The sequence below is a fragment of the Carassius carassius genome, chromosome 2, assembly GCF_963082965.1.
Source record: "Carassius carassius chromosome 2, fCarCar2.1, whole genome shotgun sequence".
NCBI classification, from domain to species: Eukaryota; Metazoa; Chordata; class Actinopteri; order Cypriniformes; family Cyprinidae; genus Carassius; species Carassius carassius.
In genome coordinates, this window is record NC_081756.1 from 28,352,949 (window position 1) to 28,373,923 (window position 20,975).

Below are 20,975 nucleotides of genomic sequence, written 5' to 3' on the forward strand. Positions count from 1 at the left end.
GGTTGAGAATTGGGCAGGTGTCTTGGTGAGTGACCACAGGCTAAAGCCAATTGTGGCTAACGTCTCCATGTTTAACACATTGCAGTATTTTTAATAAATCATATTTAGCAATATTGCTGTCGACTTTGTTGTTTTTCAAGCATCCATGTAGATTGTCACCATTTATGCCAGCAACATGTGTCTTAAAATAATTAATTTAGATCCCAGATTTTAAATGAATGTTGTAGGATGTAGGCTATAGCTTACATATGTGACGGTCAGCTAGTCTGGATAGGGATAGAAATTCTGTGCATTTCTATTCAACACAGTTTAATGTGAAATTTTGTAGAAATTGCTAACTGATTTTTAATCAGTAACTGCTTTTAGACCTAGGTGTCCGCATGTTCTGCTTCTGCAGATGTCAAGCGTTTGGGCCGTATATCTAAACAACATAACCGGACAGCTGGAATTCCGAACTTAGTCGGCTGTTATACTACTCACCTTAGTATTTCCCACGGACATTATGTAAATGAGCTCACATGTACTGTGGAGTACGTGTATGAAAGCGGTTAGTCTTCCGGCTAGGACGGGAATATGCTGTTCATGTAAATACAGTCATTGTAACAAGGATCTTTTATTGTCATGTGAAGGGATACTGGTTGTAAGGCATGCAGATAAATGCATCTAATTGACAGCCTATACTGTACAGGGGGTGTGTGTAGTGGAGAGTGTGTGCTGTAGGGAGGTCGACGCCTATTGGTCCCTTGTCCAAAACCTAGATCCCCCAGAAGACATTACCTGCCTCACACTCCATCCAGGGTTTGAAGCATCCTGTCTGAATCCTTTTGTGCTGCAGATAGCATACATGAACTTCAGACAGGAGCATGGCCCTCTTCAAGCCAGCAGACCAGAGTAGGTTTTGAGCAAAAATTATTTCACACTGCAATTCAAAGAAACAGCTTTTCTACACCAAAATAGTAAATCCTGTTAAGCAGGTTTTTAAACTCAGTGGTTTCCATATACTTCCTATAAAAACAACTTTGGTGTTGTGTAGTACAGTAGAATATCAGCCAACAGGACATGCAATATTTACCATTGGAATTGTTTACTATGAAAACATGGTATGATCAAAATGTAATTATGTCCCAATCTACACCACAGGCAGTTCCGATACACAGCATACAGGCAGGTTGTCCGCTGGGCGTACGGAATAATAGGCAGGAACATTAGGAAAGCCATACCTTCATGTGTTGTGTCAGCAATAAGGAGGCAGTTTGCAGAGGAGGGACAAACATACAAAGGTTTCCAGTGGCCCCGCTTGGAAGACGATTAATAAATACATAGTGAAACAAACTGTACTGGTACAATTGATCTTTTATTACATGTTAAAACGTGAGTGTCGTGCGAGATGGAGGCTGACTGCCTCATCCTTGGCAACCTTCTGGACGGAAGAGGTGAGGGGGGGCGGTGCAGCAGAGGACAAGACGGCACTGCTTTCTTGTAGGGCCTGTGGTGACTTGCAGTATTCCTCTACCAGAGAGACCATAAGATTTGTTGCGTATCCTTGAGGAGAGAAATGTTTAGAAAACATTTAGTAACATGGATGACTCGCATAAAGATAGATTCACACAAAAAAGATATTGAAAAACTAAGTGAAACTACTAACCGTAAGATGGTTTCTCCTTGATGGGGTGGACTACCCAGCCACCTTTCCGAAACCGTGGGTAGCGAACAGCGTAGCGTACCTCACCCTCACTAGTTCGCGCTACATCTCTGTTGCCATTACTATTGAAATGTAGGGCTGCCAAGAGAAGTCTCTACGAGATAAGTAGATAGAACATTAGGTCTCCAAAGCTAACCCAATGCAGTGAAATGCAACAGAAATATGACATTAATGTTTTCAGTTCAAATGGGTATAAGACAATGACTCATCTTTGCAATTATTTTTTTGCAAACAATATGTAATGCTGTTATCAATCTATAACATTTTGGTCTGCTATACAAGACTGCATTAGTTTTTAGCCATATTCATTCTGTCATAATTTCCTGAAATTGAAAAAAAAAAAAAAAAAAAAATTTTTTATTAGTATCGATACTTTTAAGTGATAACACTACCTGCTGTACATCCCAAGAAAAGAAAAGCCAGTGTGTTTGGGAGCAAAGTGCAGAATAAGGGAATGGTAGGCCTCCAGGGAGAATGTCTGATGCTGAGGTGACAATTGTCGAATATCCTTTACCAGTGCTTTCCTGGCAGCTCTCCAGTTTAGTGGCTGCTGGTGATCCTGAATAAAACGTATTCTGTCATATAATCTCTCGCATTTCATAACACAAGTAATAATTAGTACACATGGGGTTACGTATTGATAAAACCAAACTAAAATTTACAAGCACTGAAAAAAGTTTAGCCTCAAAACATTTGACATCTTTTAACATAGGCTATTATGTTGTACCTGGTTCCAGCCACTCCTTGTTTCTTGCCTCTCCTTCCAACGGTGGATGTGCGCAGCTGGTAAATGCTAGAGAGCTGTGTTCATGTATGTCCTGTACATGATTTATCATACTCTGCCATTTTGCCTGCATCTCATCTGGATCTCCTGTAGGGGTGGAAGCTGCGGTCCAATAGAGATGGTTGATAATGGCAGGCCTCCACAGCTTCAGATCCTCACAGTCCCTCTCTTTTGCAGCAGCATCCAGTGCTTTCTGTACACCTGTTCCAGAGCAGACAAACAGAGCAGAGCAAATTAATTATTAGGAAAGTGAATTTAACTACAAAAACAAGTCTGTTATATAGAACTACCAGCATCACAATACATACTTTTCCCAATATGCCAGACGTCAAAGAAATGCTTTGTTCCTTCTGAACACATTTTCTCACGTACCCACTTGGCCACCTAAAACACAAATTGATTTTATAGAATTGATTTTGAGTGATACTGTGCCTGTCAATGCTGTTCAGCTTTAGATCTCTCCTAGCATCATTACCTGCCGATTTCTGTCTGTTATCAGAGCAGACACTTGCATGTCTTGGTCCATCAGGAACTGCATACTCCGCTTTAGACCCTCTAGCTCACACCAAGAGCTGCTTGGGACTTCTGAGCTCTGTAAAACCAACTGATTATTACTGAACAGTAACTGTAATATCAGTAACTAAATCAGACACAAGATTTCTGTGTGACATCAACTTACTTGGACAAGCTGAACATCCAAAACTTTGTTAATTCGATCCTCAATCAAGGAGTAGCTACCATACTTGGCACAGTGTCCAGGAGAATCTGATCTAAGAACGTCAAAAACAGTTACATTTATAGGTTAATGCAAAAACACATTGACCTGTTCTACATCAGTGACGTGAGCTGGACCATTCTACCTGCAGTCACCAGACAGGATCAATCCACCCCCAGTCTCCTTCAACTCCCTGATGATCCCACTCTGCTCATTCCTCCAGGCCTGCACGATGGTAGGGATAGTGTAATAGCGATGATGGCGGAAAAAAGTGCCGGGACTTATGCACTGCAGTCCAAACAGCTTCAGCATCCTGATTGTCTGAGTAGCCATGCAACCTGAGAAGTGGATGGCACCGCTGAGTAAAAGGTTGCAGGCAGGCATGTTTCGTTGCACCTTCTCTTGGTTTTGCCAGTAACGCTCATAGCCACAAGTTCCGCAGGCCTGAAAGATGATAGAAGATTCAATACTCAAGCAGCTTTAAGATGAGCCAGTAAAAAACCTGTATAGTTAAGACACAAATAATGAATATACATACTGTACATTCACAGACTATAATTCAGCTCCTCATAGACAGTTGACAATTAAGACATTACCTGCTTGACTTTTATGAAAGTTCCTTCCGGGTGCATTATGCGTCCCTGGGTTTCCCCACAGCATGCAGGGCAAACTGTGAACAAGGACAGCAACTGCCTCTGGCAAACAATGAACTTGTCAACAGCACTGAAAACAAGAAAAGGAAAACACTCATTAATTCTGACTATGACATCAGAAACAGTTTCCATTAATAAAAAGGTTTTTACTTTGGGTCACTGAGAGATTCCAGCTCTTCTGGTTTACCTGAACACCTTAGATGAAAGAGATTCATCTTAATAATTGTTCACCAATTGTACATTCATTGGTAACAACACATGCACTATCTAATGCAACCCAGTAAAAATGTATTTTTCTAACATTATGAAGTTCTTAATTTTTAATGTTTACTGTCTGAAAAGTGGAAATGACAAAATAGTAACCATGGAGATCATGAAATTTTTTGACGTAATCCTTATTTGTGATTGTTTATGGCATGTATGTTGAATGCTAGATATATAAGCTAACTACCTAATGAACGATGTAAACATCTTATGTTGCACTGTGATCCACGATGGACCAGTTCTGGCTCAGGGTCCATTGTAGAGATGTCTCCATCTCCATCAGGATCTGAAGTGGCAGTTGCACCCGCCCCGTCTTTGCTGGCAGCACTCTCTCCCATAATCTGAAAACAGACCGAGATCACAACTTTGAACTCTAAAAAATGTAGTCCTTTCATGAAAATCCCCCATTCATGCATTATTTAAAAGACTGTTAATCTTTTCAAAATCTTTTTAAAGTACGTTAGTCCCGAGCTGCATTCCCTTGCATGTGCCTTGTTGATACCAGCTTCGATTAGTCAAAGAAAACCAAGGCAAATCCGATTTAACTAAGAAAACTAATATTGTAAAGAATTACTTGGATGCGTTTTGGAGACGGTGAAAAGTGCGCGCTCTTTCTTTCAGTCAAACATGCGCCCTGTCACAAGGGCAGCGTTTCATCTACATTACTCACCGATCAAATAAGACTTTGGCGGGACAAAAAAATCAATTTGGCGGGCGCTAAAACAAGTTAAATGCAGGAAAATTCATGCGTGAATTTAACCGAGTAGTAATATGCGAATGCGACCACATAAAATTGTAATTAAAAAAAATTAAATTTTCTGGAACCCTGTCTTAATAGCTCAATAAAATAAGTGGCAGGAGGCTCATGTGCAGCCTCACGGGGTGTAACAAGAGTAAGCTGACGGCAGCTAGGCAGGCTTTCGTGCCATGCCAAGACTAATCCATTATAACGTCAAGAAAAATACATTTGCAGAGATTACATGCAGAGCTACATTTCGATGCAACAATTTGTATATGGTATTATAAGACTTACTGTGCAAAGCTCCCGTTTTCGACGCGCAGATTCTCTGCTAGTGCTAACATTAACGTTAGACTCTTCACTCCCGCCAGATTTTGCAGGTGGACTTGCATGCACCGATGGCACAGCTCCATTTGCCAGCCTAACCCACTCTTTTCGTCGAAATCCCATGCGAAATTCCATAAGATCTCCTTGGTTGTAGCTGTCCGGTGTGAAGTGTTTTTCACATACCACCGTGTGTCTAGTCAACGAGGAGGCAGCGAAATTGCTTCTCTTTGCCTGGACGAAACGTATCCAAGCACGGAAATCTTTGTGTTTCTTGTTTGGAAATCGGTGGACCCGATGGCCAGACAAGTTGGAGTTGTTGCATCCAAAACAAACACAAGAATTCACCATTGTGACAACTCAAACCTACTATAACTATAATAACGATAACGACAATCTCTATTTTCTGTTTCCACCTCTCAGACTACGTAAACCCACACTGAGAACCAGGGCTGCAGCGCCTATGTTTGCCTGTCGTTACGTCATATGACGCGTTCTCTGGGAAAAGGCGGTTTTTTGGCGCGTAGCTTAGAATAGGCACTTTTTTTCCTTAATTTCTGCCCGTGGGTGTTGTAAAACATATCTATTCTTATGTACGTCTTTTTAAATTTACATTTTCATACAATATTCTGTATAAATTAAGTTATAAAATTATATTGAAAGATGGACTTTAAGGGTACCTCCGTTTGGTCAGGATCTTTCGTTTTTCTTTTTTTTTTCTTTTTTCTTTTTTTTTGGCTGGTGTCGACAAACAATAAAAAAATCGTTGTCTGGCTGCCTTTCAGTGTCCTTATTTATTTAATATTTATTAGTTAAATATTTAATATTAATTATTAATATTTTAATAATATTTCCAACAAACTTGGTACAGAAAGCGGGTTGGGTAATACCAGAGACTTTGGTAATACCAAATCGGTGCGGTGGGCGGGGGGTACATTACAGATCATTTAAAATATACTATCTTTCTTGCTGGCAAATGAAATTAATAAAGAAAATGAACAAAAGTATTCATTCTGAATATTTCATATCTATTTTAATCTGAATGATGTGATGATATTGGGGGGGTTATATTAGCTGGATCTGATTTTTGGGGGGGTCATGACCCCCGTAACCCCCGTGCAAATTACGCGCATGGCTTCTTGGAATACAAACAATATTTTTCTGGTGCAGGTCAGGGGTTTCTGTTGTGTCTCTTTGTTACCTTGACATTCAGAGGTAAGTTGCTTATAAAGTTCAGTTGCACTCTTTTCTTGGAAGTGAGAGGGAGTGTAAGTAGTCAGATTTGGCTTTCATTCTAAATAAATTCATAACTGTAAGCCTGGAGTGATGGTGCAAATTACTACATCAACAATCTCATACTCTGGGTAGCCTCTGCTCAGACCGTTTTCAATCTACTGTGCCAAACTTGAAAAAAAGTTAATTTTGAAATATTTGCGCCAGGATGTTCTTGAGTGTGTGACATTCACAGAATTTTGGGGCTGGGCACTGCTTTGTTTTGTGCTCACTTCTTCCACTTGTTGAATTTCACAAAATTTAAGTTTCATTTGATCTTTTCAGCTCATCTAACTCCCTTTGTAATTTATCTCTTTGAGTCACTTTGCTTTGGCCTATTGTTTCATTTTCAGTTACTGTATTCAATTACATAATTTTATCAGTCTTAACCGTTTGGAAATGGCACCATATTGTAGCTCTGTTATGTCTTTGAGATGTCGGAGGATGTGAGAGATCAAGGACATATGAGATAAAATCTTCTCTCAATATGCCGCATTCAGGAATTCACAAAAACTTAGAAGCTTGTCTTTGGATTTATCATGGTGATAACCTCAACTTGCATTTCCTCAAGCACTGTTGTCTCCATTTTAACTTTAGAGTAGACCTTTTCACTGAGTAGTGGTTTACTTTTGTGGTTTTATCTGACGATCTGATCTCAGGTCTATAGATCTTTTTCTCTTTCTTGCCTTCACTGCAGGAACTCTTTCCTTGCACTTCACTGTTGACCTAGGTTCTTTTAGGGCAGTGGTCCCACCCCCCTTTGTGGAGAAAATATTATTTGTTTTGGAGTTCATCAGAAATAGAACGGGCCATCAGTTTATTGTCATGAATTTGTGTTATGTCGCGCCGTATTCACAGTATCAATGGGTCCTATTTCCTTTTGTCATGTTGCGCTGCTTGCTTCTGTTGTAGAAATGTTGGCTGTTTCTCGATATGCGTTCTTTAGCGATATTCCATCCTTGTGTTCTCGTTTTACGTCATCATTAATCATTGAAGTTCAATTCCAATTTTCAAGAACCCAAGTACAGAGGATGCAGAAAAGTGCCCGGATGTGTTCTTGATATCAAGGATGCATCGAGTGCTGACTTGGGAGAATCCAGCCGTTACTGGTACTGGAAGTATTTTCACACACTTTTAACTTCCTTAGAGCAGAATCATGCATTGTTTATTTATATTTCTACATGACTCCCTGCAATAACAACACTTATTCTTCAATCGTGCCATCTAGTTGTCTGTGATTGATACAACCACATCTGCTATAACTGATAACGGAGCGCTCAAGTGGGTACTGCGAGTCATTTTGAGTAATTCAAATATGTCAAATTAATATTTTGCTTTCAAGTATTTACTTATCAGGCAAGTGGCCCCATAAGTGGGAAAATTACGCAGTGTAGTCTTTATCACCCTACAGGTTTCTTTTGCAAAATAATCTGCTGACTGTACACTATCCCTCAGCCTTTCCTCACCCCCCAGTTTGGGAACCACTGTTTTAGGGGATGTACTGCATCAAAAACAATATTCCAGGTCAGTGATGATCACCCCTCAGAAGAGAAGACCCTACTCCAAATGTTTTACCCCTAAAAAAGGGGAGAGAATTAATAAGTCACAGTCAAACTTTATGCATAATGGAGAAACACCGCAAGTTCTCCAACATAGTGTTCGACAAGGCACCACTAATGCCGCGTTTCCACTGCAGGAACTTTACCCAGGAACTAGGGACTTTGGGCTGGTACTCGGTGTGTTTCCACTGCAAGAGCCAGGAACTAAATAAAGTTCCGGGTAAAAAAAAATGACCCTCAGAAAGTCCCTGTTGGCGAGGTAGTACTTTTTCAAAGGTCCAGAACTTTCGGGGGCGGGACTTGGGCGCTAAACATCCTGATTGGTTGAGTTCACGCAGCATTGTGATCTCAACCACCATTTATTCAGATCATTTTCAAAATATTACTGTTATTGTGTCATGAAATGTAATTTTAAAAGTATTTCAGGCGAGAATGTAATTGTTTAATACTCAAATCTGTGGTTTATTTATAAAGACAGTGCCTATTTAAAAATGTGTTTGGCCGATCTCAGAGACGGTGAGCTCCACGCGATCAGCGGGAGCTCAGTGATCATGTATCCGCCGAGAGCAGCCTCACCTCAGCTAGACCTTCTGGTATGTGCCGCTGGCTCTGATGTCTCTTTAGTGGTTAAACAAAATAGAATTCGTTTGGGGTAAATCTAACAGGTTATCTTTGGTCTGTGTTCAATTTATCTATATGTTAAAATGAAAATAAAAAAGGCAAATTAATATAATGTTTTGTTTCATTGCCCCTCCTTGAACTGCCACCTTAACGTGGTGGAGAGGTTTGAGTACCCGAATGACCCTAGGAGCTATGTTGTCCGGGGCTATATGCCACTGGTAGGGTCTCCCAAGGCAAACAGGTCCTAGGCGACGGGTCAGACTAAGAGCGGTTCAGAAAACCCTTATGAAGAGATCAAATCATAGGACCGTGACGTCGCCCGGTATGGCGCAGCCGGGGCCCCACCCTGGAGCCAGGCCCGGGGTTGGGGCTCGTATGCGAGCGCCTGGTGGGCCGGCCTCCCCCCACGGGGCCGGCCGGGCTCAGGCCGAAGGAGCGACGTGGGGCTGCCTTCCCGTGGGCTCACCACATACAAGAGGGATCGTAAGGGGCCGGTGCTTAGAAAATCGGGCGGCAGTCGAAGGCTGGGGCCTTGACAGCCCGATCCCTGGACACGGAAACTAGCTCTAGGGACGTGGAACGTCACCTCACTGGCGGGGAAGGAGCCCGAGATTGTGCGTGAGGTTGAGAGGTTCCGACTAGCGATAGTCGGGCTCACCTCTACGCACAGCTTGGGCTCTGGAACCACACTCATCGAGAGAGGATGGTCTTTTCACCACTCTGGAGTTGCCCATGGTGAGAGGCGGCGGGCTGGTGTGGGTTTGCTTATAGCCCTCCAACTCAGCTGCCATCTGTTGGAGTTTACCCCGGTGAATGAGAGGGTCGCTTCCCTGCGCCTTAGGGTCGGGGATAGGTCTCTCACTGTCGTTTGTGCCTACGGGCCGAACGGCAGTGCAGAGTACCCGGCCTTCTTGGAGTCTCTGGGAGGGGTGCTGGAAAGTGCTCCGACTGGGGACTCCGTCGTTTTACTGGGGGACTTCAACGCCCACGTGGGCAACGACAATGACACCTGGAGGGGCGTGATTGGGAGGAACGGCCCCCCTGATCTGAACCCGAGCGGTGTTCAGTTATTGGACTTCTGTGCTAGTTACAGCTTGTCCATAACGAACACCATGTTCAAGCATAAGGGTGTCCATCAGTACACGTGGCACCAGGACACCCTAGGCCGTAGGTCGATGATCGACTTTGTGGTCATTTCATCCGACCTCCGGCCGTATGTCTTGGGTGAAGAGAGGGGCGGAGCTGTCAACTGATCACCACCTGGTGGTGAGTTGGATCCGATGGCGGGGGAGGAAGCTGGACAGACTCAGCAGACCCAAACGTACTGTGAGGGTCTGCTGGGAACGTTTGGCCGAGTCTCCTGTCAGAGAGTTCTTCAACTCCCACCTCCGGCAGAGCTTCGACCGGAACCCGAGGGAGGCTGGAGATATTGAGTCTGAGTGGACCATGTTCTCCACCTCCATTGTCGAAGCGGCTGCTCGGAGCTGTGGCCGTAAGGTCTCCGGTGCCTGTCGAGGCGGCAATCCCCGAACCCGGTGGTGGACACCGGAAGTAAGGGATGCCGTCAAGCTGAAGAAGGAGTCCTATCGTGCCTGGTTGGCTTGTGGGACTCCTGAGGCAGCTGACAGGTACCGGCAGGCCAAGTGGACTGCAGCCTGGGTGGTTGTGGAGGCAAAAACTCGGGCCTGTGAGGAGTTCGGTGAGGCCATGGAGAAGGACTATCGGTCGGCCTCGAAGAGATTCTGGCAAACCGTCCGCCGCCTCAGGAGAGGGAAGCAGTGCCCTATCAATGCTGTTTACAGTAGAGGTGGGGAGCTGTTGACCTGAACTGGGGATGTCGTTGGACGGTGGAAGGAAAACTTCGAGGATCTCCTCAATCCCACTGTCACGTCTTTCATTGAGGAAGCAGAGGCTGAGGGCTCAGATGTGGACTCGTCCATCACCCAAGCTGAAGTCACCGAGGTAGTCAAGAAACTCGGTGGCAAGGCACCGGGGGTGGATGAGATCCGCCCTGACTACCTCAAGTCTCTGGATGTTGTGGGGCTGTCTTGGCTGACACGCCTCTGCAGCATCGCGTGGCAGTCGGGGACGGTGCCTCTGGGATGGCAGACCGGGGTGATGGTCCCTCTTTTTAAGAAGGGGAACCGGAGGGTGTGTTCCAACTACAGGGGGATCACACTTCTCAGCCTCCCTGGGAAAGTCTATGCCAAGGTACTGGAGAGGAGAATCCGGCCGATAGTAGAACCTCGGATTCAGGGGGAACAGTGTGGTTTTCGTCCAGGCCGTGGAACACTGGACCAGCTCTATACCCTCTACAGGGTGCTGGAGGGTTCATGGGAGTTTGCCCAACCAGTCCACATGTGTTTTGTGGATTTGGAGAAGGCATTCGACTGTGTCCCTCGCGGCGGCCTGTGGAGGGTGCTCCGGGAGTATGGGGTCCGGGGCCCTTTGCTAAGGGCTATCCGGTCCCTGTACGACCGGAGCAGGAGCTTGGTTCGTATTGCCAGCAGTAAGTCAGAGTTGTTCCCGGTGCGTGTTGGACTCCGGCAGGGCTGCCCTTTGTCGCCGGTTCGGTTCATGATTTTTATGGACAGAATTTCTAGGCGCAGCCAGGGGCCGGAGGGGGTCAGGTTTGGTGACAACACAATTTCGTCTCTGCTCTTTGCGGATGATGTTGTCGTGTTGGCCTCATCAAGCCAGGACCTTCAGCATGCACTGGGACGGTTTGCAGCCGAGTGTGAAGCAGCTGGGATAAGAATCAGCACCTCCAAATCCGAGGCCATGGTCCTCAGTTGGAAAAGGGTGGCTTGCCCTCTTCAGGTTGGTGGAGAGTTCCTGCCTCAAGTGGAGGAGTTTAAGTATCTTGGGGTCTTGTTCACGAGTGAGGGAAGGATGGAACGGGAGATTGACAGACGGATCGGTGCAGCTTCTGCAGTAATGCGGTCGATGTACCGGTCTGTCGTGGTGAAGAAAGAGCTGAGCCGCAAGGCAAACCTCTCGATTTACCGGTCAATCTACATTCCTACTCTCACCTATGGTCATGAGCTTTGGGTCATGACCGAAAGGACAAGATCCCGGATACAGGCGGCCGAAGTGAGCTTTCTCCGCAGGGTGGCTGGGCGATCCCTTAGAGATAGGGTGAGAAGCTCAGTCACCCGGGAGGAGCTCAGAGTAGAGCTGCTGCTCCTCCACATCGAGAGGGGACAGCTGAGGTGGCTCGGGCATCTGTTCCGGATGCCTCCTGGACGCCTTCCCGGGAAGGTGTTCCAGGCGCGTCCCACTGGGAGAAGACCACGGGGAAGACCTAGGACACGCTGGAGAGACTATGTCTCCCGGCTGGCCTGGGAACGCCTCGGTGTCCCCCCAGAAGAGCTGGAGGAAGTGTCTAGGGAGAGGGAAGTCTGGGGTTCTCCGCTTAGACTGCTGCCCCCGCGACCCGGCCCCGGATAAGCGGAAGAAGATGGATGGATGTTTCATTGCAATGGTTGTAAATATACACATATCCCTGAACTAAGTACATTTCTGCAGCTGTTATTATGTTTAAAAGAAAACGAAAGGACGCAGTGGTATTTGACATACTATTTTGTTTAATTGTAAATATACATATAGGAAAATTGCAGTAGTCAGGGCGAGATGACTGATGTTATGAAGCACGCTGCTGTTAGCAGAATTACCGGATTTGCGTCATCGCAGACATCACACTCCCGAGTCGAATGCACAAAGTCTGAACTAATGAGGATGCATGTCCAAAATCAGCATAGTTTGCAGACCTACGTCACCAGTCTATTTGCCTAATCTTCCCGGTACTTTACACCGCGGTGGAAAAGCAGAAAGCAACAGGTCATAATTGATTGCACAACTTATTGGACTAAACTAATTGATCAGAGATTAAACAACACTACTTACATAACATATTTACATTTTATGAACCTTTTTAAATGAGTTCAGAATAGCCTGAATATAGAATACTTTCAATGACACAGTTTTATTTTGAAGAATATGTTTTTGACCCTACAATTAAAGTCAATGGGGAATCACAATTGTTATTCTTTTTGTTATCTGTGAGCAAACTCACTAGTATCATTTGTAGAACATGAAGCACTTGCAGTTTGAGTTAAGACATGAGAAGGCAAAGAATGACTTTGTCCAGCAGCTCTTTTAATCTCTAAAATATGACCTTGGATTTTGTGCGCATGTGGGTGACACTGCTAAATCAGAGGATTTGCTTACTTAAGTCAGGGCTGCCAGAGAATCTGTCGCACTGAATTATTTATCAATGTTTACAGTATGTTACACTGTGTTTAAAATCATGGCAGGTGAGGGCGTTTTTGAACATGTCTTGGTTAGTACCACTTGTGCTGGTTAGACCCTGCTCCAGAGTAGTAGCTAATTTGGTTCTCGAAAAAGGCAGTCTGGTACTAAAATTTGCACCCAGTTCCTGCGGTGCGAAAACGCCCAAAACTGGGTAGTTCCACAATAAGTTCTGGTACTATGAAAAGTTTCCTGCGGTGCGAAAGGACCTATATATGTTAGGGTGTGCTGGTGTAGATAAGGGTTCATGTCTGCTTGTATGGTGTGTGTGTGTGTGTGATTTAGTTCTGCATGGCTTTTTGGTTGTTAGAGGCACTTTATTATGGTCTGTCACAACCTGTCACTGGACACACATGCTATTAGGTCATTGATGCAGGTTCAGTGTACAGAGTTTGTGTGTGTGTAACACCTGTGTCGATTGACAGGCACTGACAATATATTAATATCAATAGGCCAATAGGTTCGGCTCAGAAGGCATAAATTAAACAGCTCAACTTTGTGGGGAAATAAATCTGTATTGAAAATAAATTGGTTGTTTGTAGAGAATAAAGTGAAACAAAAAAAAAAATTCACAGTATTCACAGTTTCAATTGAATGACACTTCGTAATGACAAAAAAAAACTCAATCAAATTACAATATATGAATTATGCATGGACTAATCTGGGTGCACCCAATAACTATAGAGTTTAGTTAGACTGCACTCGTATAACAAGTTCACAATTATAACTTTTGACAAGATCAGTTAACTCAAAACAGGAAAAGAAAACGTTTGAAAATCAAAATGTTACAAGAGCAATTCAGGAAATTTTGATTCAATGGATTCTGTTCAATAACTCTGTAAAGTACATTCAATTTGGTAAATAAAATTCAAAAAGGTTTGGTTCATTAAATCCAATTCAAAAGATTTCATTGCAAAGATTCAATTTGGTTCGACTCAGTAATCTCAGTTCAAAAAGATTCAGTTCCAGTGACTCGGTTCAGAATGGTTCAGTTCGATAGATTCAAAAGAAAAATGATTCGATTCTCCGGTTCTGCAAAAACTCAGTGTTGTACGAAAAAAATAAGGAGTAACAAAAAAACAATAGTTCCGTCTTCATAAAGACACAGCGGTATCTCGAAGGAAAAAGAAAAAAATGTGGCTCCGTTTGTGTGAACTAGCAGGTTACTGGAATTTTCCTACCCGGTTCCTGGGTTAACGTTAGATTCAACTGTTCAGTGTTCGTCTCGTGTGGGTTGACTCGCCATCTTCGTCCTCACATTGAAATGATCGGAGTTCCAGCATAAAAAAAACCTGACCTGTATATAAATACACAGGCAACATTAAGTACAGATAGCATTTGTTGGCCTGCTAAACATTTAACTCTTCTTTAACTATTCTTTTTAGCTCTTGCTCAAAGTTATGCTGCTGCTAATATCATTAGTCTCTTAGAAAAGAAAATGGCTTCTCGCATACTGCAACTAACCTGGTGGGGCGGGACTTCAACATAAACCTCACTTAATTGGACAGTCATTAAAGTGTCAATCATCACACTAACTTATTTTTCACTTTGATTTTATAATTTCTTACACTTTTATTATTAGTATTATTTCTGGTTAGTTTATTTTAACACTTTAATTTATTCCTTATTTTATAATAATTTTAAATTATACAGGGTTACATGTGCACATATGAGCGGGGCGGTTCTAGAGGCGGGCCCTGGCCCCTGCTGAAATCTGATTGGCCCCTGATTGGCCCCCGTTCCATCAATCGTCAACGAGAAGAGCAACCGGAGAATTCTTCACAACAATCACAGATGCAATTCCACCCCCAAACAATTGGCGGCACTCCCGGCAGTAATGTGTCAATGCAACTTGGGAAAAGAAGCAGAGGTCTTGGCTTTATATTATATTATTTGCTTGAAATTTTGACTGCAAATGGCTTTGGCTTGAACGATACCAGAACATTCTCTGACCATCACCCGGTATAGATCAACTAACACGGTCGATATAAAAGTGTTTAAGCTACCAAATATATTTACTTGCACATATTTCAGAATCGGAATATCAGATATTTAATAATATAGTGACTATGTTGGCAAATGTTTTGAATAAAACAGGAAAAACTAAATAAAATCGATCCATGTGTCATACAGATCTATTTTGACTATGCTGTGTCACATGACAAGCACGACGCGTCGCCATGGAAACAATAAGGCGGTACATTCTTTACTTGACTGGAGTATTCTGTCTCTAGAGACTCTGTTTTTGTTACCCTTGTTGCCACTTTTCGCTCCCAAATGCCCCAAATGTCTTTATTCAAGTCAGAATCAGGGTTCTCTAATTGAAAAAAAAGCACTGTGCAGAAATGGTTGCTTTAGAGAACATCACAGAAGTGCTGTGTTTGCTTGCAATTTCTTAGCCATCTTGGATGCCATTGCACAGCACGATTCATTAATTGAGAAACGCATGAATGCACATGGGAATGCAAAATACACCAGTAAAAACATTCAAAATTAAATTTTAGTGTGTGTGATGCATTGTGTCCTTTATGCACAGTATAAATAAATGAAAAAAAATCATTAATAACTTTACTGGCTCATATTTTTTTATTAGACTGCCGAAATGTATTTGCACCGTACTGGATAAATTATTTTGTGTGCTTGAATGTACCCTGTACTTGGCCCCTGAATTTAACATGTGGCCCCTTATTGGCCCCTGTTACAGAAAAATCCTAGAACCGCCACTGCATGTGAGGAAAAGAGAAAGGCCTTTAGGACAAGACAAGAGTAGCCTTTATGAACTAACATGCTGACATGCTACACATGCAGACAAACTGACACTGATAAACCTGGGATTCAACAATGCTATCTGTTTCACTATCTACACAGTCTGAGTGAAACAGAAAGCTGACGATCAAACCATGAATCCTTGCACACTACCCTGCACCCAAGCAATTCACCAATTCAATCATCGTCACAAATAAAAGCTGCCTATTGTTAGAGAAATGAAAAGGGAGGAAATAAGATAACAAATGAATAAATACATAAAAAACAATGAATGGGAAAAATTAAATTGTAAACATCTCTTTTACAGTTAAAAAAGGCAATTGTTTTTTGAGATATACATATACATATACTTAAAAAAAAAAAACGGTTTCACTGTCTACACTTTAACACTGCAAACAGAGTTTTTGAAAATCTTCTCCCTGGCAGGCGTTTTTTTTTTTTTTTAATTCAGTTTCAGTGACCTGATGCTGTGTTTGCATGTGGACGAATGGCCAAACCTTGCAGCAAAAGCTGTGGTTTTAAAAATAACCACGTTTGTGTGGACAGGGCCTGAATCTGGAATAGTGCATAAGTCCCCGCCCACTTTTTCAGCATTTTGTTTTACCTCGGAAATATCGATTCAGAGGAACCACATAAACCCCAACTTCAGAATCCAAAATGGCTGATCAGCGCATCGACAGTAAATGAAAGAGTTTAATGTATTGTTTATAAGCACTTTTTGTTTGTCTTTGTCTTAATAAATCAAGGTACTACTGGCGCACACAGTTATATCCAACCTGACATAATACTTCAGCATTACCTGTGCAAAATACCACTTTTTTATGTTTTTAAATGTCTTAATATTAAGATGTGTTGCTAACAATGGACATGTCCATCTTGGTTTTCCTGGATGGTTTCAGTGTAGGGAATTTTTATTTACATTTTTTACCAGGAATTCCACTGTTAAACACTTATTATCAGAACAAATAAAGCAAACAAATGCATATACCATTGAGTAACAACCTCGTAGCTCACAATACATCTGTCATTAATGTTTAAAAATAGATTTCCCATTATTAATGGTATTTTATATTTCATTGTGTATAGAAACATCATCTCCATCCAAACAATGCTGGATCTGAAGGTCTCACCCCCTCAAAGGGAGTCTGTTTGTAATGTCTGCAGGGATTTGAATCTGTGTAGATTTAAATGAGAGTGACAACCCTTTGCTTATGGAAGCACATGGGTAGCGATATTCAATTTGCAATGTAATATGCAAAATGACAATGCAATATGTAAAATGGCAATGCATTTCTGTATTTACATTTTCATTTTCCAATACATTTGTGCAACGTTTGGTGCAAAATGAAAATTAAAATTAAATTACATAATTTTCATTTGCCATTTCATACACCAGTTTTAATATGTTAAATGAAAACTAATTTTAATGCTTTATAAGTTGCAAAATTAAAATGAAAATGTATTACAGAAATTATTAGATATGTATAACATGTTCAAGCAAAAACTGTGGCAAAATTATCATTTAAATGCTATTTTTCTTAAATGCATTAACACTCACAGTCAAGACACTTACGATTGCATTTTCATTCAGTGTCCCGCAATGAATGTAGCAAAATTCAATGTGCACATTGAAAATGCATTCCGAGCCGATAACGTGTCCGCCCCCTCCCGCCATGTCAATCACTGCGTGAACAAGGCGGGGCTTGCAGAAGGTCTGAGACTCAAATCTCAAGAAGAGGATTCAAGTGAGAGAACATGGACAAGTCCGTTGGTCCGTGTACGTTTGATCATTTCGGTTTATGGCTTCAATATTTCATTTGCACTTGTGGGCGGGGCTGAAACGCTGCTTTCATTTGATTGGTCGAATCGCTCCAGCTTCAGCTCGGTCTTTTCATTCTTTCAGGCAGAATAAGAGTCAGTGTGAGTGAAGCACTGTAATGTCTGAAACTACACTCACTGTTAATTAGCATAATATTTGAATCAGATGATGCTGGGCACATAATTCGTGCTGCTGCGACTTGCAAGAGACCCCGTTAAATTATTTCTAGGTTGTAGTATTGTATAAATATTGTCCCTCTGATATATACAGTGCAAATAGTTCTGTCTCTTTGGAAAAAAGTGAAGTGGAAATAAAAATCAATAATAGACGGAATTCCATGTCTGTAACATTTACCACTCTCATATTTTAAGTCATAAGGCACTAGGTATGTGTGTGTGACATTAATAAATAATTGTAAAAATTAATATTGTTACATTTCTGAAATAAAAATAGTAAAATTAGCTCTATGCTGCTCAGTGCTCCTGTAGCCTACCCCAGAGCGCCCTCTCGCGGCTGTAGACGGTAATGTTTTCTCTTGGTTCTGAATAAATGCGACTTATATATGTTTTTATCCTCGTCATGACGTATTTTTGGACTGATGCAACTTATACCGAAAAATACGGGTAACATTATTATTATTATTTATTATGAGAGTAACTGACACAGACTGTTTTTTGCACTGTTTTTATCAGTGGGACAATATTTATACAATACTATAACCTAGAAATAATTTAACGGGGTCTCTTGCAAGTCGCAGCAGCACGAATTATGTGGCCAGCATCATCTGATTCAAATATTATGCTAATTAACAGTGAGTGTAGTTTCAGACATTACAGTGCTTCACTCGCACTGACTCTTATTCTGCCTGAAAGAATGAAAAGACCGAGCTGAAGCTGGAGCGATTCGACCAATCAGATGAAAGCAGCGTTTCAGCGCCGCCCACAAGTGCGAATGAAATATTGAAGCCATAAACCGAAATGATCAAAACGTTCACGGACCAACTGTCTTGTCCATGTTCTCTCACTTGAATCCTCTTCTTGAGATTTGAGTCTCTTGACCTTCTGCAAGCCCCGCCTTGTTCACGCAGTGATTGACATGGCGGGAGGGGGCGGACACGTGATCGGCTCGGAATACATTTTCAATGTGCACATTGAATTTTGCTACATTCATTGCGGGACACTGAATGAAAATGCAATCGTAAGTATCTTGACTGTGAGTGTTAATGCATTTAAGAAAAATAGCATTTAAATGATAATTTTGCCACAGTTTTTGCTTGAACATGTTATACATATCTAATCATTTATGTAATACATTTTCATTTTAATTTTGCAACTTATAAAGCGTTAAAATTAGTATTCATTTTACATATTAAAACTGGTGTATGAAATGCCAAATGAAAATTATATAATTTAATTTTCATTTTCATTTTGCACCAAATGTTGCACAAATGTATTGGAAAATGTAAATGTAAATACAGAAATGCATTGCCATTTTACATATTGCATTGTCATTTTGCATATTACATTGCAAATTGAATATCGCTACCCATGTGCTTCCTTATTTGCTAACCAAGGGTTATCCCTGCTAACACACGACGTAACAGTTACGTAACGTATTGGTAATTTTTGGTAATTCCATGACTTACCAATTGACAACGTAACTACGACGTCGCATGCACGTAATTGTATTACCATCACATTACCAACTCACAACGTCGTCAGTACGTCCTTCCAACGTAACAAGATAACCAAGAACGTCCCAGATAGGTCCTCTATTCGTAATATATTGGTAACTTCATGACTTACTGGCAACGTAACTACAACGTCGTATGCACGTAATTTTAATTACCATAATTTTTGTACATTCTTTATATGCTCCCTGAGTATAGTGCTATTTATAAAGTGTAATTAAACTTCAGACACACGATTAAACGTTCCTTAAAGATAAAATGTGTTTCTTTTCACCAAGTCAGAATATGGACATGCTTTTAATATATAGTGACGTGGCATACAGCGCGTGCGCGCTTCCACAACTGACGCACCCACGCGCACAATATTGACAAGAAAGGAAATACATTTTTCGGAGTTGTGAAACTTTCTATTTCGTAAGGAGTTGTGAACGTGAAATAATGACAGACTGGCTGCACCATCTCATCTGCCGCAGATACAGTAACGTTATCAGGAGGACAGCGCGTTTGTTTGAAGTACTTTTCACTTCAACTGTGTCTGACAGGAGAAATGGCTTTTCTGAGGTGAGTCTTACAATTTATAATAAATAAAGAGGTTGATAAAATGTATAAAACAAAAGTCTTGATCTCCGTAAAGACGCTAAAACCCTTTTTTAATATTATTGTTTTTATTAGCCTACTAGCCGTTGAGAGTTACCATGGCAACCGCGGACACATCAGCTGCTGGAGAGGAGAGGACTCGTCTGACAGTTTCTCTGTTTCTCGTCAGTTATACCAAAGAAAAGTTCAACAACTGCGACAGATTGGTTAAGTAACATATGTTAATATTATCCACAGTCTACTTTAAGTACTTTTGTTAACATTTATACCTCTTTGATTATGGCATCTTAATTATCTGATATGTCTGCTAGCAAATATTATGCTAGCTTAGAAGCATAAGTATAACATAATAGATTTGAGCTCTTATTAATGAATGTTTGGGCTTTTAATCACATCTTATGTGTAAAGGAGCGGTTTTGATAGCTTTGTAAACTTTTTTGATGATAATATGTCAAAAGATAAATGGAAGTAAGCTAATTAATTAAAACTAAAAGTCTGCAATGTAGAGTCTATCAGTGACGTCACTCGCGGTCTAAATTTGGCTGACACTATTTCAAACCAGTGTTTCAAACACGTTTTGATTTTTCATTGTAAACAAATATGGATTAAAATTGTACTGTGATTTCAGGAGTGTCTTAAAAACCCTCTAAAACAGAGGGGAAGTTCCAAGAGAATTTCTAATGGGAGCTGCTGACAGAGATAGAAAACACAGGTGATCCGAGGAAGCTTATTATAGGTATGCTGACAAAATTTTTAAACACCCCATAGCTCAAAATGGATCACATGACTAGACAGGGCTGAAAATTCCCTTTACAATGATATATGGATTGTAAGAATCAGTTGAGGATTGAGAAAGTTATGATATTTATAATATCGGGATTAGATTAAAATAATGTACATTAACTACAATAGAAGACATGTGACCGAAAATGCTTATTTTTCACATGTTTTTGCTTGTATCTTCCTCATTTTATCAGATATTTGAATAAAATTTTAACAGAAGGTAGAATTTTGTTAACTCTTTCAAATGACATCATGAACATTAACTGTTTTAGTTGGAATCGGCATCAGACCCATGGTACCGCACCGAAAACAGTTCAAATTAATAAGCGTTCATTCATATTCATGAACATTTATTTTAGAATACAAGCAAAGACAA

General features: G+C 41.4%; 1 protein-coding gene and 1 long non-coding RNA gene across 2 annotated transcripts; both read right to left on the reverse strand.

Annotated features, from left to right (window-relative positions):
- Positions 1-1,353: 1,353 nt before the first annotated feature.
- On the reverse strand, positions 1,354-2,233 carry LOC132097694 (uncharacterized). Its single transcript, XR_009422774.1, has 3 exons — positions 2,095-2,233; positions 1,646-1,794; positions 1,354-1,542 (listed from the first exon to the last, which is right to left on the reverse strand). It is a non-coding gene; the product is annotated as an uncharacterized LOC132097694 (long non-coding RNA).
- Positions 2,234-2,418: 185 nt separating this feature from the next.
- LOC132098844 (uncharacterized) lies at positions 2,419-5,738 on the reverse strand. The gene is made up of 9 exons (XM_059505069.1): positions 5,152-5,738; positions 4,338-4,459; positions 4,005-4,049; positions 3,798-3,924; positions 3,347-3,645; positions 3,166-3,256; positions 2,962-3,078; positions 2,795-2,870; positions 2,419-2,687 (listed from the first exon to the last, which is right to left on the reverse strand). Exons 1-9 carry the CDS (start codon positions 5,530-5,532, stop codon positions 2,419-2,421), a joined length of 1,527 nt encoding a protein of 508 aa, XP_059361052.1. The 5' UTR covers positions 5,533-5,738.
- Between the last annotated feature and the right edge of the window lie 15,237 nt (positions 5,739-20,975).